We start from the raw sequence: 27,339 nt of genomic DNA, 5'->3' as shown, positions 1-27,339 counted from the left end.
TACATTAGTCACTGTCATCAGACCCGTCACGTGACCAGATCGGCAACTCCTGTTTGTACGTACAGTGGCCCGAGAACCAGCAGTTTGGGCTTAAAAAGTTAATCTGAAGAACAAAACATTTTTTAAAAATCTTGCAGGATTCTTGGTCACAGCCTGGCTTCTGTTGTGGGTGTGTGAATGTGGCCGTAGGCTGCTGCACGTTGTTTTATTACCAGATACATTTATTTCAGGACAGGATTGTCATGATATATTCATTTCAATTCAGCACATGGTTGCTGCCATAGCTTATGTGATTACCACAAATCAAGAGTGAACATTACATTATGAACACTTAAATGTAACCGATGATATAATGGGACAAATGCAGTGCTTAATTAAAGAGCGCATTTAACCTGAAATGTTGACTTGTGTATTAACGACAAAGGTTGTACGGTTACTAAACAGTCAAAAATGGACTTAATGTAGCGATGAAAGCCAGTCCAGCAAGACTATAATATTAACCGTGTAAAACACTTGTGGCCTACTAACTTTAAAGACTCGTATGCATTTAAAGCACATTAATCACAGGAAAACCATTTCAACACAAACAGGCTGAACTTTTAATTTGGGTAGTTTGAGTGGGCTTCATGGCAGTGGAGTGGTCGAGGGCGGCGTGTAGACCGCCTCTGTGGTTCTAGACCAGCCTTCGCCTCTTGCAGTCGCGCTCCATTTGGTCTTCATTCATACTGGCAGCAGCACCCAGGGGAGACACGTTGTTCAGCGTGCAGTCGTCTGAAGCCTGACCAAACAGGGCCATTAGCATCGCCACACCGAAGCCTGTGGCCCGTTCTCCCTGCACAAACAAAATGAACAGGGTCACATTCCATCGCCTCTGCTGGAAACCTACCCAGAATTTCCTTCTGACATCAATGTGAGTGAAACTTCAGCCCGTTTAGTTTCATTTCTTTCTGTTACTGCGGTGTAGTCGTCCGTTTGTGAGACGATACAGTAACAGTGGAGGGGAAGAACGGGATAAAGAGACAGTTCTTATTCTGGAAGTAGGACAGCAAGACGACAAAATCAGCTGCTTTTTGTTGAGCTTTTGTTTTTAGGGGAATAAAGGTCATTAAAAGAGGAAGTCTATAAAATAACCAACCGTCACATATTAGATTGTCAACGGCCATCATTTCTTCAGTGTCAAAAAGTACAGACATAACTTTCTGTTTAAGCTCTGGTATAAAAGGAAAACGCCAGAGGAACTGGTGTTCTAAGGAGTGCCGGTGAAAAAACCCTCACATGACACGATCACTGATCCATGTCAACCGTTTGCTTCCTGAAATCTCTTATGAGATTTCCTCTCACTTATAGGATAGAAATTCTAAGTTTTAGAAAACAAGCGCAGCACCAATTATGACCAAAATTAAACAGTGATCATTGCAAATGAACATGATGAAATATGTACATTATGTCAACTTTATCTCTGCCAGTAATTATGTCACTTAGCAACTTCCAAATGTCTTTCCTTTATTTACAGGTGTAGCTTGGTACACTTACTGGAAACATTCTGATTCTGCTCCTTGTGAGGTTTTTTATAGTTAATGCTTCATTATTCATATTTAAGACCACTGAACAACAATTTTAGCTGCTGATATTTTTGAAGCAACTACTAAGAAATGTCATTTTTTTCCCACCATAAAATAATATTGTGAATTTGTGGTTAAACTTTAGTCGCTGAGCTCATGTGATGTTATGAAGATCAGCGTGAACTTTGCCAGACACTCCTACATTCCCTCCCCTGCTTGTTTGAACCTGAAAATGACTCATACTGATACTGCAGGCAGGTTATAACCACTTGATTCAACTGGCAGCACAAACAAGCAACAGCACAACACTGAACTCACAGCGTGGACTGGAGAGGCAATATCCACATGAACCCAGACGCCTGGCCAGTCAAAGCCCAAATGGGAGCCAATAAATAGGCCAGCGCAGGAGCTCTGAGCGTTCTCTCGATCCTGTCGGAGGAGGGAAAAGCAAACATGTCAAAATAAGCCAAACAAAAGGATTCGGCTGATGTTACGAAGCAGCAACTTCCATCCCTGCTCCCTCACTTACAGCCACAGAGTTCTTCATGTCGGCAACGGCGGAGGTGAACTCGCTGAAGTGCAGCTCGGGGCAGTAGACCAGCGGGTGAGCGAGGTCGCCGCTGCTACGGCCAGCGCGCACGCATGCAATCTCCCACTGCTCATTGTTAGTCATCACGGCGGCGTGGTGCTTCCCAGTGGAGATGCCCTGGACAACAGAGGAAGGAAGGAATTCTGTTATCGTCGGTCTGGCCCTTGTTTATCCTTCATATCCAGCAGATAAGAGGCGATCACATACCTGAGCACCTGTCAGCGTGGCCATGTCCAGAATGATATCGGCTGACAAATCTTTGCTGGCGTACACCACTCCGTCAGCCAGAACCAGCCTGCCTTCAGCATCAGTGTTGTTTATCTCCACAGTCCTTCATACAAACATTGGTTTTAGTTATGCAACACAAACAGGATAGAGGAAAATGGCTACGAAGGCTCACAGTCCTTCAGGAATCGGATCACATGTTCAGAACAGGCTGTGGTCAAAAGTGTCGTACTTTCCAGAGTAGAGAGTGTGAATATCATCAGGCCGTGTGGCGATGGGCCCAACTGCATTTTCTGCCAAGCAAAACACTGCGTGGAGGTTGTCATTAAATCCCTGGCACAAAAGAATGAAATCAAACATCCCCCAAAAAAACCTCATCAGGGATAAAAAGGACATTTGTTATTATAAAACCTGTTTGACGGTTGCTCTGAAAGCTCCCAAAATGGCAGCGGCTCCACCACAGTCCCTTTTCATCCCTGGCATTGTGGTCTGAAGATTTAAAAAAACAAAGACTTTAAGGGATCAATCTCTGCTTCTCCAGTGGCAGATGTGCAAGACAGACCCCTCACTCTGTTAAAACTGAATGTCCAGTCGATGAAATACTTTCATAAGATTCAGAAAATGTTGCGTTTTCTATGCTGTGCGTGGGATATACCTTTCCCTTGATGCTGAGTCCTCCAGTATCATACACAATGCCCTTGCCCACCCATGCAATGGTTTGTGTGGCACCATCAGGTTTGTGGCTCAGGACTGCTAATGCAGGAGGATGTTCTGCTGCCTTCCCAACTCCATAAATACCTGAAAGGATAAAAAATAACTCTGTAGGTGATCGGTGTTTATTTGGCTAAGGCTAAAATAATGGCATACTGACAAAGATAAACACAAAGCTAGCATTAAATAAAGGTGATTTAGCCTTCTGTAAATATCTCCTGCAAAAGTACCTCCAAACCCTTTTTGTTTCAGTTCTTCACCACGAATGATCACTGGAGTAATTCCGAGTTCAGTCCCCACAGCCCTGATTTCCTGAAACGGGAAACAGGAGGGTTTGTGACGGTGCCAGCATAAAAGAATCTAGCCGTTAAAGGCGTTCTTTAATAATGCCAACAATATTGCCAGAATCAGAACCAATCTGACTCACGTCTAAGAAGTGATCCGTATTCATCTCGTTACACGGCGTGTCCACGATGCGCGCCGCCAGGCGGACTCCATCAGCAGCGTTGGAGAGACACTAAAGAGAAGAGAAGCCTTCAGCCGCGACGCATTTAACGGATTCTCCAAATGGATTTGAAAACGCGTAATAAAAAATTCAAAAGACGAAATAAGTGCTGGACCTCTAGCTCTGCAGCATCCAGAGTGCTGCTGTCCTGTTCAACAATCAGAAACTCCACGGTGACGTTCTTCTTCTCTGCCCTGCGTGAGGAGGAGGAACGGCGGGTAAAAAGAGGGAAGGCCCTGGCGATGGCACAGGAGGAGGCGAACACATCCGAGTGTTCACAAACCATCTGGAGAAGAAAGAAACGCTCGTGTCTGGCAAACTGTCAACCGCATTATGGCCTTTTAATGACACCGCTATCAAGACACTACCATAATACAAAAGGTGGGGGTGTTTGGTGATGGTGAAGGCTTCCTGGAATACATTAAAGACAACAAAATTCTGCCGCTTTGAAGAGGAAATGAAATGGATGAGGCAACGATACACACCACAATGCAGCGATTGCTCCCTCCTGGCAGGCAGGAACGAACCAGACGAGTTACAAAGTGTGCAGAGGAAGGGCTGTTGTGCCTGCTGACCCGGGAGGGCAGCGCAGCCACGGCGGCATGGTTCAGGTACAGGGGGCAGCTGTCTGTGGGGTTCGGATTCAAAGCACCGAGAGCTGCCTGCCAAGTCTGAGGAAAAGTCAGATCAACACAGGACGAGAAGTTCGTTTTTGGCTCATATTTAGCATTAGTCCAGTCTTCTCCTTTACACCTACTTAATGTAAGAATGAGAAGAAAATTGATAACTGGTAAAATGTAAGACTGAGCTGCAACACGGCGACTAGAACACATGAGTGTCGAGGACGTTATATTTCTTTTCTCGAGTAGCCAAATATAACCCGGTAAGCTGTGTAAGGCAAAATTCTGACTAAATTTCCAATGGTTTCTTTTAATGATCCTTAACTGCTACGTGTTAAAAGACAAATAATACATTTTTAATATAAAAAGTTGTCACCTTAAATGCTTAAACTTGTTTTTGCGTTGGCTAGTTGCGCTAACCGACGTCTACTTCCGCTGGCCTACTGTTAGCTAACAGCGATCGTGTTGCATTTTCAGTACCTCTTTGCTGACTCCGGGCTGCAGCTTTCCTTTGATTTGATTCCAACCTACTTTCTGCAGGTTCACCAGCTGTCCAATAATCAGGACAGGGCGGTTCTGTGGCTCAGAGTCGCCGGCAGACGGCTTAAACTCCAGCACCACGCTAGCCATTTCTGTGTTCGCGACGGAAGGCTCGCTGTCCACCGACGGTGACCCGGCGACGGCAGCCGGGAGAGGACAAACATCCGTCGGCGCGATTGTGTTAACAGGAATATAAGAACTTGACACACAAAAAAGAATACATGCACATGTGCGTTTCTCATGAACATGTCCGATAAATGAAAGAATTAAAGCAAAACCAACTGGGCTGTTGTGATTTCTTTCTTTATTTTTATTTTTCTGGCGTGAATGTTATATTAAACAGGACATTTACTCAAAGTTTAATCCTGAAAGCTCAACACGGCGTGACAAAGAAGCCACTGAGGTCGTTCATGTGTAACAGAGTCAAAACAAACACATAAAAAGATTTAATCACTGCACTTGCATGTTAAAATAAGGGGTTAAATGGGTTAAATTAACCCTTTTTTGTAGTAATTTTGTCTGACAGAATTTAGGACGTGCTCGAACAGAATGGACTACTTGAAAAGCACATTTATAAAATTCTTTTTTTTTCTCTTTGTAATATCTGCATAATCCTCAGAAGGAAACTCTGTAAAATGTAAACTTCTAGATCAGAGTGCAAAATATTTAAAGCCATTTGGATAAAACCCTGCAGTTACAGACAAAGGAAAAGAGACAATATTACATATGTGCTTGCACATAGCTTATACATTGAGTTGAAAGAGCACCATTTATAAAAATGGATACCTAAATATAGCTAGCTTAATATGTGCATTATAAAAATAATATAATTGCAACAATTCCTTATTTTATGCATTAAATATTGGAAAAATATACCCGCAACACAGAGGCAGGACCAGACATTTAGTGAAGTTAAATACAAATGAGGAATATTTATTACTCTTTGTATTTGTACTTCCGTCCGTATTTAGTCCAATTGTAGCTGTTGTCAGCTCATGATGTATTTATATTTCTAATAAACTAGACCTTCATTTTAGTGGCAAGCACAACAAGCTAAAATAGCATGAAATGTTGCTGAAACCACCTTAAACCTGCAGCAACCCCCTGACACAGGACCCAGCCTCTGTGCAAAGTCTGCTTCTGTCTGTTAAAGTTTCATAAGGGAAGATTTTTGCACTCAAGAGGTAAAATTTCCCATTTCAAATAACAATGACATCACTCTTCTGGCACTAAATGTAAACATGAAAATCTAATCATAAAGTGTGCTAAAACTCTACAATAAAAACAAATGCAACTGTGCTTAACAGACAAAAATGAACATACTTGTGAAGATGAACTGACCTTATAAAGGGGATCATTTTTTATAGTTTTTTCGGTGCGATTTTATGTCATGTCGGCACACTGGCCCCAGGTTATTGCTCCAGCACAATATAAATAAAGCTCGTCTTAGATTTAGTCACTGAGAGGTCATGAAAAAACACATCATACATGAGAAAGAAATACAGAAGTATGGAGGGTCCACAAAACTCCACATTGAAATTCATCTACATTTCAAGGAAAGAATAAAACGGTGTGGGAAGGACAGGATATTGGATTCATTTCATTGGCAGCTATAGCTCAATTTGCGCTCCAGGAACACTCAAAACTACTGGCCAAAAATTTGCTTCATCATCTCCTGGCTGGCTTCAGCAGCCGAGCACAGAAGACTCATCAAAAACCATAGCTCAAAACAACAGCAGAGAACCGAAGCACCGGGCACGGATCAGTAGATCGATTCCCCAAGTTAGAGGGTCTGAATCCGCTTGGCTATTGACGGAGGACACGGAGCTGGGAAACAAGCGTTTAAGACAATTCCTTTCCATGAGCTGTAGTGAGGAAACATGTGATGTTCTAGAAATAGTAGAGGAGATATACGTGCAGGACAACTAGGCCACAACTAGGACACCATATGTCAAGAGAGAACACTCCTTAGGGTGACTTCCATACGATTTTCAGCATCTGAGATAAGGGACATGCAGCTGTCGTCTATCTGCACAAGTCACATGGAGGCTGGCCTAAAGGGGGGCAGTGAGACCAGGTAACAGAACTTTTGCTCTATAAAATATATAACTAGGATGATATAATATGCTATATGCTTGTTAAGTATGACATATGTAAAAAAAAAAAGACCTTCTATAAATCATGATCGTGTTAGAATAATAAGGTTAACTGTATAAATACACCCTGGGAGTGCAGGATAAGAAAATAGACTTCTAATAATTGCATTAAAGGTTTACAGCACCTGTGAGAGATACTGAAAGGAAGAAGCAATGCAAGCTACTTCAATAACCCAGACAGACAAACACAGAGACCATCTAAATATCTTCTTAAATATTCTCTCACCCTATTAGCCGAGGTCAAACCCAGCTACTATCAGTGGTGGTTCTTTAAATAGGGAATGAAGTCAACAGCTACAGTGGTCAGAGTTCAAGTGGAGACCCTGCATTACGAGTTAGAAACTTCATTTCCAAACTTACTTTACTTAATTGTTATTTTAGAATGGATAATACATCACTTAAATAATATACGTGCGACAAAATAAAGCTCAGGCTCACTCTTGTGGTAGAGAATGAGACGGTGTGTGCACTGGCCGATAAGGCCCCCCACTCAGGCCTGACACAGACTGTCACTGGATCCACAGCTGGCTGGGATGGCGCACGTCTTTAAGATGGGACTGAAAAGGGATGTGGTGCCATTACTGGCCTCTTTGGGAGGAAAAGGCTTCATGGTGGAGAGGATGAGAGCGAGACACTCTGCTACGTTCTTGTTTGGTGCACAGGCCAAAGCTGGGGTGTGGCCTGTGGGGTGTCAACAAGTGAAAAACATAATTTAAGGAAACTTTTGTGTTACGTAGAGATAAGATTCTTTTTCCTCGTTGCTTACCTTCTTCATCTACTGCCATGACAGCTGCTCCTCTGCTCAATAAGACCTGCACTACAGTAGCCAGGCCGTTCCTCGCTGCGATATGAAGGGGCCTGCATGTGGAAGAAGAACAAGGATTCACAGGTATACAGTTACATATCACACAAGATAATGCAGAATGGGACGCTCTGGTAAATAAACAAGGAACTTGCTTTATTTTTTTTCCTATTACTCTAAGAAGACTCACATCTGGAGAGCGCCATTGGTTGCATTTATAAGGGAGCAGTCGCTGATCTCCCCCAGGATTAAGAGCGCGCACATCTCATGACCCTGAAGAATAAAACAAACTGTAATGAGTGATCATGTGACCATTGTAACACATGAAATAGGCTCGAACAATCCACGACAATGTTCCATGAAGAGCAGTGTTAAGGCATCGTCACTGCTCCAAACAACAGCAGATTTAATTCTGGTAGTTGAAACTGATGCGTCTTGTTTCTCAGTGTCAATGTGCAGGTGTGTGTGCAGAACTGTATAGCATGCCATATAGGCGTCATATAACTCTCCACTTCCTGTTTGGGACAACAACCTTTGCTGTAAGGCATTGCTAATGTCCACTCTGTCTGAACTCTCTGTAATACTTTCTATTAATGACCCGTATGCATGCATATACCACGTGTATGTCTACGTGTACAGTATGACCTTGCTGCAGGCTAGGTGAAGGGCAGTGTTGTTACTGATATCCACCAATGACAGGTCTGGCTTCGCTTTGTGCAGCAAAAACTCTGAAATGCAGAGGCGAAGGCATGATCAACAGGAAACAACTCACTGATAAAGGATATGAAAATATGGGATCGTATTGACACATTAACATGAGCGTTTCTCACACACCTACAGCGCTTGTCTGTCCGCGCTCAGCAGCAACCATCAGAGGCGAACAACCACGCTGGTCCACAGAATTGATCTCTGCCTCCTGGTCTATGACCAGCTGAAGCCCGGCAACATTACCTGAATAAGCTGCTGCATGCAGGGGAGTCCTGAGAATACACAAATATCACATATGAAAAGGAGGGAATCCATCAGTTTCAGGGAAAAGAAAATCTAAACCATCAACAGGTTGCTAAATGTCTTTTTCTTTTCTTTAACAAAACCAACATCCTCAACTGTAGGAACCCACCTTCCTTTGGAATCACAGACATTGACAATATCAGGACCAAAAGCCTTCAGCAGAAGTCCAGCAGGCCCATCATGCCCATTCACTCTGCATATAAAGAAGATTGTCACTCTTTCAAGAACCACACTGAACTTTAGATCTAATATTACTGAAGACAGGACTCACAGAGCACAATGTAGAGGGGTGAAAAGGTTTCCTTCCTGGTAGTTAAAATGCTTGTTTTCAAGTAAAATGTGTAAACACTCTTCATGCCCTTCACACAGGAAAAAAATAATAAATTGGGAACTTTATACAACTAACAAGACAGCCAAGTATTGTTCCATGTCTATATTTATATAAGAATTCAGGCAACAACATCTCACCATGGTACGCAGCCCAGTGGACAGGCATGTAGCCTCTGTAGTCCAATATGGAGTCTAGTGGGTCAGATTTCAGAGCAGCTTTAAGCAAAGTTCGGAGTAATGCTGTGTGACCGAGGGACGCTGCGAGATGCAACGGAGTCCTTCCCTGAGAGTCTCTGTACAGAGCAGAGGCACCATGTTCCAACAGAGCAAATACACAGCCCTCACAGCCCAGCATGGCCTTCAGGAGAAGAGCAGGGTTCATATTAGGACAGAATATCACAGCAGACCCACAATTCTCTGTACCAGAAAGGACACCTACAGCTCTGTGCAATGCAGTGAAACCCTTTGTGTCTGCAGCATCAGACTTGGCTCCTTTTTCCAACAGGATGTGGACACAGTCGGTGTGGCTACCCAGAGCAGCCAGCATGAGAGCCGTCCTGCAACAGCGGGATTTTACTTTTCACTGGAGTTGTGAAGTGATTAGATCAATAGTCCAGATCCAACCAATAACAGATATGAATTTACTCACTGTCCCTTTGTATCTGGACTGTCAATAATGTCAGCACTGTGCTCCTGGTTGACCAGTAAAAGCAGGGAGTCCATTTGGCCCTCAGCAGCTGCACAGGGGGTAAAAGGAAAACATGTACACTTATTTCCTGAAAAATGTTTCTGTGAAATTAAAATGGTATGCAAACAAATACTCCAATTCTTGTACAACCTAATCCAAATTCTAAATCAGATGTAAAGGAATATTTTCCAGCACGCACCTGCGGCATGGAGAGCGGTCCACTTGTGTTTGTGTTCCTTTAGAGTGTAGGAGGCCTGATGTTTCAGGAGCACCTCCACACACGGAGCAAAACCCCTCTGAGCAGCCAGGTGGAGGGCAGTTCTACCTTCAATATCCTTCACATCCAGACTCACTAACGTCTCACACAGCAAACGCAAAGCTTCACAGTGACCATAATATGCCTATAATGACACGCAATTACAGTAGCCATGTTTAATTGGACACAAATAATATGAATAAATGACAATTTGAATAAAACTGCATTATGTCAACACATAGATAGGCCAACATTACAATTTATAAACTCTTTACAGCCATCTGGGGGAGAAAGGATAGGGGTGAGTGACCCAACGATCATTCCTATGAGCTTTGGGATTGTGACCTGTCTCAAAACCATCAGTTTTGTACATGTATCATTTGTTGGATTGGCCCAAATTTTTTTGTGCTGATTGTGACGATTCTAAATGTATTTGCCATAGCTTTATATTCTGCAGATCTTATTAATTTCAGAATATGATGGCTACTAATATTGCTCGTGGAACTGGAGCTCTCACAGTCACATCCTCTGGGGCCACACACTTCCCCATCAAAGCACTTAACTTTCTGACTGACACCACCATGTCATATGGAAATTTTGGTTTTACTCTCAACTCAAGGAAAACCACTATCTCATGTGTCTCTTATTTGTGCCCCTTCCATCACAGAAAAACAGGAGCCAGTGGATGAAGGTCAAAAGCAGAGACTGGTCACAGATGTAAATGTGGCGATTGAAGTTGGAATTTCCCAAAGAAAGAAGAATAGAATAACAACCAAATATTCATTTTTTTCTGGTGCTGTAACAATAGCAAGCAGTACTCACAGCCAAGTGTAAAGGACTGACTGGAATATTACTTTCAACCTCTTCTAGGCAGTTAAAGGAAATCTCCAGGAGCTGCAACAAAGAGAAAAAGCTTTAAACTACTTTAATGTAACAAAATAGCAGAAAAAACCCTATTTAAATCTAAAGCTACCACAGACCAGTTCCAGGTGCTGTTTGTTTCCGTATGCCGCTGCATAATGGACGGCACTGTAGCCCTTACTGTTCCTCAGAGTTGGGTTGGCCCCACTGTCAAGCAGGTAATCCAAACATCTGCACCCAGAACAGAGGACCACAATCAGTTACTAAAATGTTTTACTCTTAATGCAGATGACTAATAACTTGTGACTTACAGAGAAGCTTCTTGTTCCTTTTCTTCATTATAGTCATTTGTTTCCATTCTGCATAAATTTTAAAAAGGTATTTTAACAGGACACTTAAAGCTGTTTTAGCTATAAGCTCAAATTTGATGGAAAAACTCCACGGGATGAGGCATCAAGAGGCAATTTATTTCATAGGAGGACATTCTCACCCAAAAAAGTCGAATGAAGCAGCAGCACAGTGCAGAGGGCTGCAGCCTGTGAGGTCCAGATCATTGACCTCAGAACCAGCTCTCACCAGTGAGATCACACACTGGCTGTTCTTGTTAGCAGCAGCGTAATGCAAAGGAGATCTGCAAGAGATGGGACATGTGCAATTTCAATGAGCACTCGTGTTGAGGGAAAAATCTCAGCGCTACTCACCTCCCCAAATGATCTTTAATATCCAGGTCAGCACCAAAGTTCAACAACAGGTTCAGACAGTCAATATTTCTGTCAGAAAAAACAAAAGCAGAACAGTTTCATTTGTTGAAGTGCTTAATTAGAGAATATACACTTCGCTATTCCTTACACAAAAATGTAACAAATGAGTAAATGTACCCATATAAACACATTGACAGTAATTCATCCAGAAAGACAAACCTCCTACACTGTTTACACATGGGGTAGGGGGTAAAAATGCCTAATTTCAAAAGTAAAAGTATCTGAACGTGTGTTAGATTACCCTCCAGAGGCAGCTGCATGCAGGCAGGTTCTCCCATACTCATCCAACACATTTATGTCACTCTCAACTGAAAGTTTTACACAGGCAGTCATGTAAAACTGGCCTAAATGATGCAAAACAAACAAAAACAAAAGTGGGAACATTGTGCCAGTAAATAAAATGTAAATGAGAATGTGTATACATCTGCAGCAAGGATGCTTGTTTTTGGACTTAAAGCTACACAAAGCTATAAAAACATTAATATTTGTGTCATTGCCTGATTGAAAAACTGGGATTCTCAGGTCCTATTAAAGCTACAAACTGAACAAGGTCTGTGGCATTTTTTTAGTCATATTTAATGAGTGATGAAGCCAGGAAACTCTTACCGTTGGACAGTAACTTTCGGCAACAGTCTGGAAACCCGTACAAGGCTGCTAAATGCAGCGGAAGCATCCCATCGATCCTCTGCCTTTGGACACCAAGATAAAGAGCATTTTCTTTAATATGTGCATGCTGTGTTCAATGTTCTGCTTTTCTCATTAGAGAGTAACTTGATTTTATGTGTGTCACTATTATTAACTTGTACTTTGTTGAAGGAAAAGTGTTGCTATCCGAGTGTAGTTTAAATGAGACAATCAAACAGTCCATCTATGGTCTGGATTGTGTTACCTGCTCTTGTTGGCACCATTTGAGAGCAGAGTGCTGATCAGCAACTCCTGACCATATCTGGCAGCCATGTGAAGAGGCGTGTTTCCATAGATATCAACACAGTCGATCTCGCCACCTGCGTACAGAGATGGAGACATGACAGGTACATGATGAAGAGAACACTGTGGATATTGGGAGTGCCTCGAGCATTTATGGTACCATTTTGGATCAAAATCTGGGATCCGGTAAATCGTCCATGCATGGCAGCTATATGTAAAGGACTCTTCCCTTCATTATTCTGTTCAAAAAAAAAGAAAACAACAATTTTATTTTCAACAGCAATATAACACATTGTAATCTGCACAATTTCAAAGAACAATTGATTTATTTCATCTCAAAGTTAGTATCCAATCATGTAATGCACCTGCATGGTGACATCGGCACCATTGTTGACTAGAAGCTCGAGGCACAGCACCCCGCTGGACGATGCAGCAGCCATGTGCAGCGGCGTGCTGCCATTTCGGTTGGGCTGATTAATATTGGCACCACAGTTGACCAGCTCATTGGCCACAGTGTCCTGCCCAGTGTAACACGCTATGTGCAGCGCCGTATTCCCAGAAGCGTTACTGTCATCAATCTGGGAAAGGAGGGATCAGAAATATGAATGATATGTGCAAAATGTTGAGTATCAAGGGAGTAAGAACATGACCACATTTCCTGTGTGTCAGAGAATTAAAATATCCATCAACAGAGGATATATAACCTGAACTAATGCTAAAGGTTCTATTAGTCCATTGGTCTTATCACTTCTTTCAACACAATTTCATCTCTAGATCTAAATATATGTGCTAAAAAAATAGATATGACTAAGTGCTGCTACAGGCAACATGTCCATTTATAGTGTCTGCACCACTGAAATGCCAAGACCTTCTTGTGAAAAAGTCCTTTATAAAGATCTTTGGGGATAAAATTAATCGGCTATTGTGGCAAGAATATCATTGAAGTAAAATGTTGTGAACTGCTCCTAATTGTTATTTCAAAACAGTACTATTTGTAACTATAAAGTTTGAATTAACGCTAAAATTGAAGACGTTTTTCTCTGTGAGGCCCCTTAGTTTATGAATAATCAAATATTCTAAACTTTAATGTAAATATCAAGAAACTGAACACAACAATCAAAAGTGGAGAGGATCTCTGGTTGAGGGTGAAACTCTAGCTACCCACAACAGAGTACAAGTGATGATGGAACAGTAGTTATAATGCAGTATTAGAATAATATTTGTTAGTATCCTCAGCAAGGGCTCAATAACGGTAATCAGAGGGCCGGGACTGATCAATATATTCGATATGATAAGATCTTTTTACCTCCAAACCCACTCTCAAGAGATATTTGATGACATCAAACTGTCCGCTGACGGCTGCAGCATGGAGGGGAGTGTAACCCTGTTTATCTTTGCATGTCACATCTGTGCTGTAAGACACCAGCAGCTTCACAACCTCCAAGTGTCCTGAAAAATGGGATTAAAATTCACAAGGAGTATCTGAATAGAATTTATAATAGCAGAATACACCATTTGTTAGGTTGTTATTATACATACAGGTTCTTTTTTTACATTTGTATTCATTTTGTTCAGAAATTTGCATATTAGAACAGCACTGACCATGGTATGCTGCCCAGTGGACTGCCTCCCTCTCCTTCTTATCTTTGGCATGCACATTGGCACCTTTGCTTAAGAGCAAGCGTACCATCTGTAAGATTTATTGCAATAGAGGTTTGGGATTTGTTAGATTACGATAAAAAGAAACACACCACTTTCCAAAAAGCTCCACAATTACTTTCAAGCAAAATAATTTAGTCCGTTAAAAAAATGACTTGTTAAAATAATAGGAGGGTCATTCTCACCTCTCCATGGCCACTATAAGCTGCATGATGCAGTGGTGTCCTCCCTGACCTGTCAGCAACATCAAGACTGCATACATGCGGGGTCAGCACCAAAGCACATCTGGTAGCCCACTTTGCAGCTGCCATGTGTAAGGGCGTTTGCCAAAACTTATCTTTTGCATTGACTTCCGCTTTGCGCTTTAAAAGTAGCTCCACAGCTTTCTGGAGAAGGAGAAATTCAAGCATTAAAATCAGATGGTCGTTCCTTTAAACTAAAATTAACCCGCTTGTGTTGGAAACATACTTCATTTTGTGATGCAGCTGCTCTATGTAAAGGAGTCAACAAACTCTTGTCCTTGGCATTGACATCAGCACCTGTAAAAATTAATACAAGTAGAATGCAGCTATAAGCTAAAATATATCTTTTTTTAAATAAAAATGGTATGACTGTCATGTATAATTTTGTAAATAACTATTTCCCTTTGGTATGTGGTTGTTATTTTGGTCCAAGGCTACATAATGGAAAAGTATAATGAAGTACCATAATATGAATTAAGTATCAGGTCTTATATGCAGTCTACATGTGTCACTGATTTAAGCTTTGTACTGCTATTAACATTGCAAAATCAGAATCAGATTCTTCACCTCTTTCTAACAGTTTAATAAGCTTACAATAAATTAGCAAAGGAATATCAAAATTGGTTTAGATAAGGTTTAGATAAACATCTATAGCAACATCCCGTGATACTCCTTGTGACCAACCTTGGCATCTGATTAGTTTTTAATGAGTTTCTTATTTCTGTGGTCGGTTTGTGATGTTATGACATTGTTTCTTTACCTGAAGCTAAGAGTAGCTCCATAATGTGGACATCACCCACGTAAGAGGCAGCATGAAGTGGTGTGCTTTGTTCTTGGTCCTGAGGGGGAAAGAAAACTTCAATATGTTTCACAAGAAAATAGCAACACAAGTGTGGTCGATATACAAGCTATTATCTGACCTCAGTTTACTATTTTGGTTAGTAGTCGTGCGATAGTGTGAAAGTATTACCAATGAAGTGGCATCTTCATTGTGGTTTAATAAAAATGCCACCTCTTCTGCATCTCGGCTGAATATTGCTTGGACCAGTGGGGACTGAAAGAACAGCATGTTTTAATAAAAGTCCAATTTATGACAATTCAAATCATTTAAAGTCTTTAAAAAATAGCAGCTTCTATTATAAGTATTTAACTCAAACTGTATTTGTAATATCATTGTTAAATCTATAAATATTAATATATAATAACACAAAAACAAGGCATTGCAATTCAATTGGTGAACACTTATAGTAAATGTTTGTGATCAGTATAGGTAGCCTTATAGTAATTATATGATGTAGTTTAACTTAACTAGGTGCTCAAACCTTTGCAGTGGAAAATAAAATTGAACAATTGATAAATATAGAAGTTGACAAACGTTACTGGCATCTGAGACTGTACCTCGGAATCTCCTGACCAAACTATGGTTTTGTATTCTACAAATCACAAGTAGAAGATCAAAAATTAAATCCAAAGTTACTTTAGTTCTGTTGAACAGTTAAGTCGTCATGTTTTAAATAAAAAATAGCTCGGTAATAAACTTTGATGGACATGAGGCTAACATGATTAGCCGCTTGCTACTTGCAGTGTTGGTGAGAGACACTAAGTTAACTAAACCTAAACTAAACATCAATACACGCTTTATTCACTACCTGGTCCTTGATATTTCTTAACTCCATATCCCAGTTACTCCGGAGGCTCTCTCAACGAGATGCAAGAGTAAGACACAATATGCAACGTTACATGTCTCTTTCTTGCAGTTCGTTAGCTTAGCTTTAGCTCGGTTGGCTTTAAATGTGCAGTGACGCCGGTAAATTAGAATATCGCGAGGAAAGCGTGATGTGGCTTTCTCAACCTGTTCAATTTTCATGATTTGTTTCTTTTAAAGGGACTATTTAATGTATTGTTAAAGGGCCTGCTAATTTACACATCAAGTGTTAATTTAGAGGCATATTTTGTGAAAAGAGTCATTCTATTTTTACCTAGGTTACGCTTGACTGAACACATTTTTGTATGACTGTAACCACCTGACAGACTAAAAAAAGGGATTATTACGATATTGGACTCGCTGACCAATGAGAGCGACGTTAGTGCGCATGCGTACTATTCTGTTTAACGCCTGCCATGAAACGATTTGACTTTGCCGGAATATAGCTTGATAACGTGGAATTTAGCTACTTTTCTAGTTACTCAGATGGTGGCGCTTAAGAGGCACTAATAATCTCCACGAAACAATCGGCTTTTATAGACTTTTTTTTATCAGGTAAGAGTGTTTTTATTCTTTTAGGACAGCGTTACCGCGTTCTTAATGTGGCTACCAGCACGGAAAGTGGTTAGCCTGATCGCTCACAGATGACTGCTTTCAGGCTGCTCAGGTCACATTATCCGAGTTCACAGAGTTTCAGAAGCGGTGAAAGTATTTCCACCGTGGTGGCCTTATATTCGAGGGGGTGCTTGGTTTATGTCACAGCAATTAGTTCAACTACAGCTTGCTTCAAAGTAAGGCTCAGCACTACCGAAGTGTTAGCACAGAGACCCTCTGTTAGATGGTGAAGAGGGCGAATTCTTCCAAAATGCTTTTCATAGCGTCCTCTGACATTCCACTATCTTCATTAGGAATGGGGATTAATTGGCAAGTGGGGAAAGTTGTGATTCAGAACGTCACCCTGATTTTAGTTAACTTAATCAGATTTTATTTGATTATTGGCAGCAGTGCCTGCCCCACCATGTCTGGTGAATTCACTTCTATTTTATTGTTTTAATGCTGTTAATATCTCACTTTTGCATTGTTTTACTTTAACACGTCACCAGAGTTGCTGCTGGGAATGCTTTGACAGTAGCTTCACAGGTTTTGGTTTTGTTTTTTTGACAAAGTGAATGTAAAGATTGATTGGACCCCTAATGTTTCTTTTTTTGTGTTGTGATCAAATTACTGTAGTTGATTTCTGTTACATCCTACTATCAACTATAATTTGGCTTCTAAACTAAGTTCGTATTTCTTAAGCTTTAACCTCTGCATACAACACAATTGCAAGAACCATCATTTCAGGGACTGCTTTCAGTTTGGGAGTTGACCTGGAACATAAAACCTGTTCCGTGCTGATTAGACGTCTTCGTTCATCCTGCAGCCTTTGTGAGACGCATTGATAACAGCATTCAGTTAAAGTCCCGGTGACCGTTCTAAGTGATGCTTTTATTCTACAGAATTTGCTAACGTGTCAGTAAATTACTGTGAAATCTAGTCGTCGCTGTTGTTCTACAGAGTTAAGTACTAAGGACCTTATCAGTTGATAATGGTGATTATGCTGAGCATATCTGGACGGTGGAAGCAGCTGCTGGCTGGGAACTTTGACTCTTGAGAAACATGTTCCGTTGGCATGTTCCGTCCTCTTCTCTTTTGTGTCATGATGCCACAGTCATGTGCTTTCACGTTCGCTGGGCTCTCTCAGAACGTGGTGTAATAAAACAATTTTTAGCAGGTCAAAGGTTTTCTCTTGGATGTTTCAAGTCAAAGGTCAGCTAAAAGGACACGCATGGGTTTCCTCTTTCTTTTTTTTTTTTAAGATTCACAAAAATGCTGTGTCCTTCCACAAGACATGAATGATGCTTAGTCATTAGTGTGACTTGAGACTTTTTCCTGAACAAAACTTTGCAGTCGGGTCGTTCACACTAAATTAATTTCTTTCAACCCCGAAGGAGACACAGCCACTCATAAATTAACTTCATTGCTTTTTCCCCCTTAAATCCTCTCTCAGATGATATCATGTGGTGTTGTTTCATTCCAGGCAGGCTGATATTTATCCTGCAGGTTCAGAGATCTCTCAGCTTGATCTGATGAAACCTGAGCAGGATGGAGACCTCCTCGACGGTGAGTACTTAACATAACAGGAAGCCGTTCTGATCCTGACACCTCTGCCATGTTGTGCAGGTCTGCAAATTCCTGGAAATTTAATTAAGTACACATTGTGCGTGCCAACAGGGCTGTTTAGTCCAATATTCTTGTCCTTCACAGAGAAAATGGAAGCATTTAAGTTTTATTGTTCCGCAAGCATCTGCTGTACTACTTTTATCTTCCACATTCCTGAACTGTTCTGAGTTTAATCACTCTAGGTGCACTTTAAGGAGTCCCCTTTTTGTGTACTCTATAAGTGTGGTCAAAGAGGCTTTTTTGTATGTTTGTGTTGAGGGCTGGGCTTCTTTGACAACCTCGAGCACAATTTAATCACGTGAGAGTCGTCTTAGAAGGTTTTTTCGAGCGCGTTTGTGACATCGAGAGGAAAAGTAGTGATAAAAGTCTCAATGACGAGAAGTGCGCGTGATAAGGAACAGAGAATTTTAGATCCACGAGCGAGCGGACAATGAAGGAAGGACCGAGAGAAAGCTCCGAACTCAGTGAGTGAAGCAGGGTTTTAGCTGCTGCGTTTAGAATCGTCAGGACTGTCGATCAGAAACAAGTGTGATGGAACTAATTATTTATGACAGTTGTACTTTTGTGTCTTTTAATCTTTTTTTCACCAAAAAAAAGTATATTAATGTTTCTTAACCACACCAGTTATTTTTGGGTAAACAGCTTTTAATTTTCAGGCTTTATATTCAGCAGCTTTCAGTTATTTAATGGCTGCTACTCTTTCATTAACCTCTGTCTTTCTTTTCTTTGTTGCTCTTGAAATGCTTAGATATAAGTGGGAGTTGCTCCTTTAGACAGATAATTCACTTTATCTCATTTTTCCAAAGAAATGTTCTCATGTTCAGCATTTGTAGTGTTGCATTTACCTTGGAAGAGCTTTGTTTTTGTTCTCAGTGTTGATTATGTTTCAGGAGGCTCCCATCAGGAAAATGGAGTCCAGACAAACCAGTACAGCTCCATCTCTCCTCCTGGATCACCTGTGGGTCAGGAGGAACCTTTTTCCACATATTTTGAAGAGAAGGTGCCCATTCCTGAAAATACCAGCGAGGTACAAATCAGCTCGCACATTTTCATGGAAATTATTCATTTTTCGATACTGGTGACGTTGGGAAGTAGAGGATTGTATTGATGATGGTAAAAACGCAGCCGTTTGTCCTCTCAGGTGTTCAGTTTCCGTAAGCTCTGGGCCTTCACAGGACCAGGGTTTCTGATGAGCATCGCTTACCTGGACCCAGGGAACATCGAATCGGACCTCCAGTCTGGAGCTAAAGCTGGTTTCAAGGTGATCTGTTAGTACCATCATATGATCTGTGGTGGCATTACAACGCAGCTTATTCAGTGTGAAGTTCACAATACTCTATCTTCAACCTTTTGCCTCGCCTACATTTAAGGAAGTGATTCAACAACTTGCTTAACTCACAATCAAACGTTACGTTCTCTCGGTTGGTTTTGTGCCTAGTTTATTTTGACCATTAGACTGAGTGTAATTAAAAACAAATTAAAATTAGTTTTTGAACATAATAGCTGGAGACACATTGTTAATTTAAAAACCTTCACAAAGAGCTGGAGGGGGAACGTTGTGTTGATTTTGTCCTTCCTCAGCTGCTGTGGGTGCTCCTGGGGGCCACCATCATCGGGCTGCTGTTGCAGAGGTTAGCTGCTCGTCTGGGGGTTGTGACCGGGATGCACCTGGCTGAAGTCTGCCACCGCCAGTATCCCACAGTGAGCACTCCCGGATGATTACACATCCAGGTGTTTGTTTGATGGAATTATAGCTTGTTTGTTTGTTGCTCTCAGGTTCCCCGGATCATCCTCTGGCTGATGGTGGAACTGGCAATTATCGGCTCAGACATGCAGGAGGTCATTGGCTGTGCAATAGCTTTCAATCTGCTCTCTGCGGGGAGGTATTGACTGCAGATTTACTAAGTGCAACATTTGCAGTAATTACATAGAATTAGTGTGAAAAATGTGTTTGTTTTCCTCTGCCAGCATTCCTCTGTACGCAGGAGTCCTCATCACCATCACCGACACATTTGTGTTCCTCTTTCTAGATAAATACGGTATGATTACATCACCTGCACTTCACCCTTAGCCTCCATATATTAATGCAGGTTTTCTTTACAGGGTTGAGAAAACTGGAAGCTTTCTTTGGCTTTCTCATCACGGTGATGGCGATAAGTTTCGGTTATGAGGTAAAAGTTAGTGGGAGATGTTCTGTCTGAATATTAGTGGCGCGGTTACACGTTTATCCCTGTGGCCTGTCTCAGTATGTGGTGGTGAAGCCAAACCAAGGGGAGCTGCTGAAGGGGATGTTCCTGCCGTACTGTGAGGGCTGTGGGCCCAATGAGCTGGAGCAGGCAGTGGGGATCGTGGGCGCCGTCATCATGCCACACAACATCTATTTGCACTCGGCACTGGTCAAGGTTAGAAGCCTCTTTTTTTCCTGCCGATACAGCGCTAAAACGATGTCTGTCATTGTTGTATCAGCACTTCGGTACTTTGGGGAATTAGAGATGCTCTAGTCTGGCGTGTTTTTAAAATTTTGATGAATTCTGTTTTTTCCTTCTTCGCTCAGTCTCGCGACATCAATCGCAATAACAAGAAGGAAGTGAAAGAGGCCAACAAGTACTACTTCATCGAGTCGTCCGTCGCGCTCTTCGTCTCGTTTCTCGTCAACGTTTTTGTTGTAGCCGTCTTCGCCCAGGCTTTCTACCAGAAAACCAATGACAAAGTGGTGGGTATGACATATTCCAGAAATGCTTCCTCATCGGGTTTGCTGATGCTTGCTAATTATGTCAAAAGGCGGATGAATTAAGCATCAATGAGAATTAAGATCCTCATGACCTTTCATGTGTTTGTGTCCCACTTTACAGCATGAATTCTGCAATATTACTAGCGGCCCTTATGCACATCTCTTCCCTAACAACAACGACACGCTCCAGGTGGACATCTATAAGGGGGTATGTGCAATATGTACTTCTGACCTTGTTTCAGCTGTGAGTCTACAAAAATAAAAGCAACACATGGATTCACAAATGAATCTTGAACTTTATTTTGCTGTTAATTCAAACGAAATTATTAATGTTTTAAATTTACAGTGATATTGAGAGAGGGGATGTAACCGGAGTAATGTGCCATAAATAATTTTCATTGGAAGGTAGTGAGACATATTCCTGAGGTGTTTGAACGGCTGTCTCTTTGGGTTTGTTTCTCTCCAGGGTGTGGTGCTGGGCTGTTTCTTTGGCCCTGCTGCGCTCTACATCTGGGCCATTGGCGTCCTGGCAGCAGGACAGAGCTCCACTATGACAGGAACGTACTCCGGCCAGTTTGTTATGGAGGTATGAACACCTGATTATTTCCAGGAAGTCAAAGGAGTCTGGCCTTGTTACAGCCTCCATGTCCCTGTAGGGTTTCTTGGACCTGCACTGGTCCCGTTTTTCTCGAGTTCTGCTGACCCGCTCTATCGCCATCACTCCCACACTGCTGGTGGCCATTTTTCAGGATGTTCAGCATCTCACAGGGATGAACGACTTCCTCAATGTACTTCAGAGCATGCAGGTGAACCATTTATCAGAAGTCTTGAGTCCAAATAATATTGGTGCGTAGACAGTAACCATCCACATATTTACTGTCTTTTTTCTTTCAGCTTCCATTTGCTCTGATACCAATTCTCACCTTCACCAGTCTGAAATCCATTATGAACGGCTTTGAGAACAGTTTGTGAGTGACCCTAACCACTCTGCCTTTTTGTTGCACTGTTCCATTGAATCCTTTTTTTAAAAAAACAACACACATACTGAAAGGAATGAGCACATTCAGTTTAACAGCCAGATAATGACTTCATTCTGTGACTCGTTTGGACAAGATTAGCATATTTTAAACAAAGATTGTTTGTGCCAGGTTTTTTTCACACCATGCAAATACAAACTGTATGGAAATACATACATACACACACACACACACACACATACATACAGTACATACAGTACATACAGTACATACATACTGTAAGAAAATGACGCGCATTTATTTTCTACACATTATGTCACATAAACTACAACTGACTTGACCGTTTTGTTTCAGAGTACCCTCAGTCAACAATAACTATAATAAGTCTAACGAAGCGCTCATTATTTAGGGTGTGGAAAATTAGCGGGGGCATCGTCATCCTGGTGGTTTGTGCCATCAACATGTACTTCGTGGTGGTTTACGTGATGGCGCTGAAAAACGTGCTGCTCTACGTCCTGGCTGCTCTGTTCTCCGTAGCCTACCTGGGCTTTGTGGGCTACCTGGTGAGTCTGAGCACTGTCACCTTAACAGGCCTCAATGCTAATTATGACTCCCTCTGTTTTGGATGAATTTAACACTGAAAATTTAGATGTAGGAATGTTTTCCTTGTCTACAGATAGTGGAGCTCATTAGGCTGGCATCAGTCTATAATATCGGGGTCGTTCGCTTCTATTCATCAGATGTTTTTCCTCTGTCTTGTCGCGGTTTGATACAAATTAATCTCTGATCCCCATTAGATGACGGCTTCATTGTAAACATGAACATGTAAACATTTCTTATATTAATTCTATCCCCTCTCTCATGTCTGCAGGCATGGCATTGTTTGGTTGCTTTGGGAGTCTCCTGTCTGGACTGTGGCGGCAGGGTAAGAAATCAAGCTGCTGTGCTCACAGAGGAGCCGTCTGAGTACGACTCCTAGTGCTGAACGGGACGGTAACCACCAGCATTCCTCTGTCCTCCTCGAGACAAAGCCCAGGACTTTTTCCCGTTCTTGTGGGATCTTGAAAGCACACATTCTGTTGCTGTCATGTGTCTCGTTTGTTTAGGGCTGGCTCTCATTCATTAGTCAACAGTTAAACCAGTTGTGTAACTCTTGTATTTATATTTACAGCTAGTAGCATGTTGCCCCCGACAAGTGTTAAAATAGTTTTTAACAACAGGCCTTTTATCTGGCCTGTTGTTAACATGGTTGACATCCAAGCACAAGGATATTTTCCCTGATGTGCAGTTTATTACACACAGATTGTGCAGCACAGCTAAACGTGTAATTTTTTTTATTACCACCCAGCATCACAAAGTGAGCGCGTGACTACATTGACTGACCTCAAAATTTCCACTTCTAATGGAGATTGAACTCAGGAGTCTGAGCTCATTTGAAGGATAATCTTACTGCTTTTTGGGACTCAAGATTTTCAATGACGTAACGCTGTTGTGCTTGTTTGTGTTTTTTAGTTTACAACTCGCGTTGCTGCACTTTAACAGTGCTTTATTTCAAAAACTTCCCTAAACAGCAACTATATAGTTTTTGTGTAGATGGTTTTGTTTCCTGTGAGCATTTAAAGGTATATACGAGTTTAATCAGCTCAATTTTGGATTTTTTTTCCTATACAGTTGGAGCTGTTTGGATTATTAGGCTAAATTAGCCATGATTCTGTCCCTCTTCCATTTAAGACTCACAATCAATGGTGGAAAAAGGCGCTCCTGACAAGGTCACCTCCACTGACTCTACCTCGCTCTCATCTGTCTGACCCGATCTGTAGCCATCAAAGCAGTTTGATTCTCTCCATTTCACACATTTAGTTTGCATTAAGCGCACAGAATCATTTATAAAACAAAAACCAATGAATGAGATTTAGCCCTAATTCTCTGAACATCTGACGTTTTTATGGATTAATTTCTTCAAGCAGGCAAAAACCAGATTTTCGTGTCATTTAGTGTCTTTTTCTTTTGCACATATATCCAAATTCTACTCCGTAGAACTTATTCTGTGACTGGTTGCAAAAGTGCTTTTACATTTACAAACAAGGCAATCAATGTGAACAAAACTCAACTGGAAAGTAATTCATAAATCAGCTTGGGAAACCTGTGTCCACGCTGTAGAGGAGGAGAAGCGTTGGAAAAGCCTCGTTTCTGTTGTTATGACAGCGTATCGAACAGGAGGCTGCTAAATGTGTCTGTGTAAGGAGTCTGGTGTGTCTGAGAGGAAGCTACCATTGATAGTGTATAATTACACCCACAAAAGCAGTCTTTTTATATAAGGAACACCACAAGTACCACAAAATAAATGTGGCACACTGTGACTGTTTTGGGTTGTTTTTTTGTTGTTTTTTTAGCTACAGACTCTCTGTGGCTTATTTAAAAACATCTCTTGCAAAAGAGGTTTTATTTGCCTTTGGAGCTCTTTGATAACCCTTCTCCACACTGTTGGTTAATATTTTAACACGTCTCTGTCTTTCACTACAAGAAACAACCAGTAATGCAGTCTGTTTTATTAAAGCAACAGATTTATTTCATATAAAAATGTGAGGAAATGTTAAAATGTGAGTCTTTATAATGTCTAAAAAAAAACTGGCCATTTACTGTACTTGTTTATTGCTTTGTTTTTTAATCTTGCAAACTGAATATCACCTGTAAGCTGCAATTTAGACTGAAATCAATTAGTAACAACCTAACATTACCGTAATCAGACGGTCGGGTCATCAGTAAAGAGTTCAGCTGCTTCTAGGCTTTACTGTGGGATTCAGTGTTCATGTAGTTGTTATTTAGTTACAGTTACACTCCTCTGAGTGATGGTTCTCAGAACGATGCTGCTAGACATCTGTGAGCATCGCATCAATTCGCTCTGCTACAGTCACGTGTACGCCAAAGTACTCGCTCATTTCCGTCCTGCGGGCTCACCTGTGCTCGCTGGTGACGCACGCCGCAGATTCCAAATAAATGGAAACAATTGGCAATATGGATGTTTGTTGGTGTCTTCTGTCGAGTTATTTGAGGAGGGCTCTGTTCATTTTACCACGCATATGACAGATTCAGGCTTAGATGTATAAAGAGGGTTGTCAGGACATGTAGAAATGTTCTTTTGCAGGATTTTCCAGGATTAAATGGGGAAAGTTGATTTTGGAATTTGTCATTTTGACCAGGTGAGCACTCCTAAATAAGCTGCAATCATAAAATGATCAAATTGAGATCCGATCGAGTCTTATCAAAACCAATCAGAGCTTTCGTGATTGAGCGTTCTCTTATTTTTCAACCCATGTTTTGCTTTGCTAACTTCAGTCGGCCCGCATTTTGAAAAATAAGTGTTCTAAAACACTGCAGGACCAGAGGTCAGAGGTCATGCTGATCACAACGCGCGTGCTTGTGTTTACGTCTTGCAAACAGCAACGTGTGATTGTTATGCACCTTTTTATGCCTTGAATTTACAAGTGCATGTCATCTCTACATCATAGGATTTTAATCCTCTGTCTTTTCTGTCCTTTCAGGCACACATGGGGTTGTCAGGACACACTGACATTTATCTACTCAATGACATGGACTCTGATATCCTTGTGGACAGATAGGACGTCACTGTCCCAAATGCTGTCAATGCTGCTCCAGCCGAAGACTGGGACCACACCAGTTTGGCCAGTCTGTCTTTATCCGACTCCATGTGCCTTGTTAAGTGTCTCTGCATCTCACTGTGGACTAGAGCGCCGGTTAAAATGGATGACAGATGCTAACTGTTGCGATAGCTAATCATCTTTAGGTACAAATGAGAATAAACCAATCTAAACTAGAGCTTCTGAGGACAAAATGACTAAGGAAAAACAGGCCTATTAGAAAGGTTCCAGTGAGATGATCCTCGTGTGTGTTTGGAATATCGCACAGGAGCTTTTGGAAACACTCAACTTTTTTAGAGTCTCTTGGTTGTTATTGTGTTATTCATACACATGACACGTTCACTGTGATGCTCTAATCCTCTACCTGTTGTTTAAAGTGATACATTGATTTCGTTCACTGAATGTGAAAGAATCACTTTAAATAAAATATATAGGATATTTATACACAGCCATTCACTTTTTCATGTGCTTTACTTTAGAAAAAAAGATCATTTTTATTTTTATGTACAATTCCTTTATATTTTAATATCCATTTTCTTTAAAAAAAAAAAGGATATTCCTCTTGAGATGTAAAGTTTTGAAAAATGCCAAATAAAATATATTATTTTACTGTCCTTTGGTGGTAAACCACAGGCAGTAGACATAATTTAAGCTATTTGATTAATTGTGATTTGCTGCATTTATACATAGCGCTAAATAACCTAGAAAATTCTTGTTTTTATTATTTCATTTGGATTAACGTGTTCTAATGAAGTGACTATTTTTCCTGTTACAACCTGTCACAAGAGATGTTAATTAATCAGTCAGTCCACATTTAAGAATATAAGTAGCACTGTTATTTTAATTTATTTTTCCTTCAGTTGCTTCACATTTGTTTTAAAAAATACTTTGTGGGTTTACGTTTGGTAAACATGTTCTTTGAAAGAACAAAATATACATATACTATTGTAAATATCATGTAAAAAGTGAAAATGTTGCGCACAAATTAGACTTCAGAGGAGACTCTGTGTTAATCGCATCAAGGAGGTAAGATTTTGCATTCCTGCTGTGATAAATAAAACCATTTCTTTGACCAAAATGGATTTATAATAGTTTTATAAATGTTCACGGTGCCTCTTTTGTCCACCTTGGTGCCTCCTGACTGTCAACTGAAACTGTTTTTCCCATGATGCAAAAAATAAATAAAATGATGGAATAATTATTAAAAGTAACTTATGTTCAGCAACCTTGATGTTAATGCTGCACAAAAAATGTTTCACCAACACATTTTAAATAAATAATGAACCGGCACTTAAATTTTTTTTTTTAAAAAAGTATTGTTGAAAGATGCGATTTCTTGTTTTAATTTATTTGAATTTAACTTTTAAATTATGTCTGAAAGGATCATCTGCTGAATGACAGTTTTTAAATTACTGGACCCAAATGGTACTGTGGTATCATTTCTGTATTGATGAGTTTCTACAGGTAAATAGTCACGCTCATGGTTTTTAATATTTTTTTGGGAGGAGGTTGTCTAGATGATCATTGCTTTTTAAATTCTATTTAATTTTGTTTTTAAAAAAAAAAATCTACATCAGTATTTATCCTGCCTTGATAAATGTG

At 40.8% G+C, this 27,339-nt stretch overlaps 3 protein-coding genes and 1 long non-coding RNA gene across 13 annotated transcripts; 2 read left to right on the top strand and 2 right to left on the bottom strand.

The window, feature by feature from the left end:
• Nucleotides 1-189: 189 nt before the first annotated feature.
• npepl1 (aminopeptidase like 1) lies at nt 190-4,896 on the bottom strand. The gene is made up of 12 exons (XM_057031434.1): nt 4,693-4,896; nt 4,078-4,263; nt 3,708-3,878; nt 3,515-3,604; nt 3,318-3,399; nt 3,032-3,174; nt 2,788-2,865; nt 2,609-2,709; nt 2,359-2,482; nt 2,092-2,268; nt 1,881-1,991; nt 190-832 (listed from the first exon to the last, which is right to left on the bottom strand). The coding sequence occupies exons 1-12, from the start codon at nt 4,840-4,842 to the stop codon at nt 674-676; spliced, it is 1,572 nt and encodes a 523-aa protein (XP_056887414.1). The 5' UTR covers nt 4,843-4,896; the 3' UTR covers nt 190-673.
• LOC130524914 (uncharacterized) lies at nt 4,238-5,029 on the top strand. The gene is made up of 2 exons (XR_008950278.1): nt 4,238-4,475; nt 4,753-5,029. It is a non-coding gene; the product is annotated as an uncharacterized LOC130524914 (long non-coding RNA).
• Nucleotides 5,030-5,034: 5 nt separating this feature from the next.
• On the bottom strand, nt 5,035-19,356 carry LOC130524889 (serine/threonine-protein phosphatase 6 regulatory ankyrin repeat subunit C-like). Of its 3 annotated transcripts, XM_057031403.1 has the most exons (29): nt 16,095-16,443; nt 15,844-15,878; nt 15,416-15,499; nt 15,206-15,284; nt 14,672-14,742; nt 14,389-14,589; nt 14,147-14,234; nt 13,851-13,993; nt 12,910-13,122; nt 12,705-12,783; nt 12,507-12,621; nt 12,224-12,306; nt 11,859-11,961; nt 11,558-11,626; nt 11,347-11,487; nt 11,168-11,215; nt 10,976-11,087; nt 10,818-10,889; nt 9,939-10,140; nt 9,701-9,788; nt 9,491-9,608; nt 9,190-9,409; nt 8,993-9,080; nt 8,831-8,914; nt 8,545-8,690; nt 8,356-8,438; nt 7,901-7,983; nt 7,675-7,766; nt 5,035-7,589 (listed from the first exon to the last, which is right to left on the bottom strand). In XM_057031403.1, the coding sequence occupies exons 4-29, from the start codon at nt 15,225-15,227 to the stop codon at nt 7,399-7,401; spliced, it is 2,955 nt and encodes a 984-aa protein (XP_056887383.1). In that variant the 5' UTR covers nt 15,228-15,284; nt 15,416-15,499; nt 15,844-15,878; nt 16,095-16,443; the 3' UTR covers nt 5,035-7,398. The 3 variants fall into 3 exon arrangements, with proteins under 3 accessions (XP_056887383.1, XP_056887382.1, XP_056887381.1); XM_057031402.1 differs by lacking the exons at nt 15,844-15,878; nt 16,095-16,443 and adding an exon at nt 19,216-19,356; XM_057031401.1 differs by lacking the exon at nt 15,844-15,878 and having other exon boundaries at nt 16,095-16,444.
• Nucleotides 16,563-26,962, top strand: LOC130524898 (natural resistance-associated macrophage protein 2-like). Of its 8 annotated transcripts, none has more exons than XM_057031429.1 (17): nt 16,563-16,705; nt 18,228-18,310; nt 19,264-19,397; nt 19,512-19,631; nt 19,952-20,071; nt 20,147-20,253; nt 20,339-20,409; nt 20,474-20,541; nt 20,617-20,772; nt 20,925-21,083; nt 21,223-21,309; nt 21,568-21,687; nt 21,758-21,907; nt 21,996-22,069; nt 22,488-22,641; nt 22,950-23,003; nt 25,621-26,962. In XM_057031429.1, exons 2-17 carry the CDS (start codon nt 18,277-18,279, stop codon nt 25,696-25,698), a joined length of 1,686 nt encoding a protein of 561 aa, XP_056887409.1. In that variant the 5' UTR covers nt 16,563-16,705; nt 18,228-18,276; the 3' UTR covers nt 25,699-26,962. The 8 variants fall into 8 exon arrangements, with proteins under 8 accessions (XP_056887409.1, XP_056887405.1, XP_056887410.1 ...); XM_057031425.1 differs by having other exon boundaries at nt 16,564-16,705; nt 19,261-19,397; XM_057031430.1 differs by having other exon boundaries at nt 16,572-16,713; nt 18,232-18,310.
• Nucleotides 26,963-27,339: the final 377 nt, after the last annotated feature.

Source organism: Takifugu flavidus, chromosome 4, assembly GCF_003711565.1.
Source record: "Takifugu flavidus isolate HTHZ2018 chromosome 4, ASM371156v2, whole genome shotgun sequence".
NCBI classification, from domain to species: Eukaryota; Metazoa; Chordata; class Actinopteri; order Tetraodontiformes; family Tetraodontidae; genus Takifugu; species Takifugu flavidus.
This window is presented reverse-complemented; position numbering and strand designations above follow the sequence as displayed.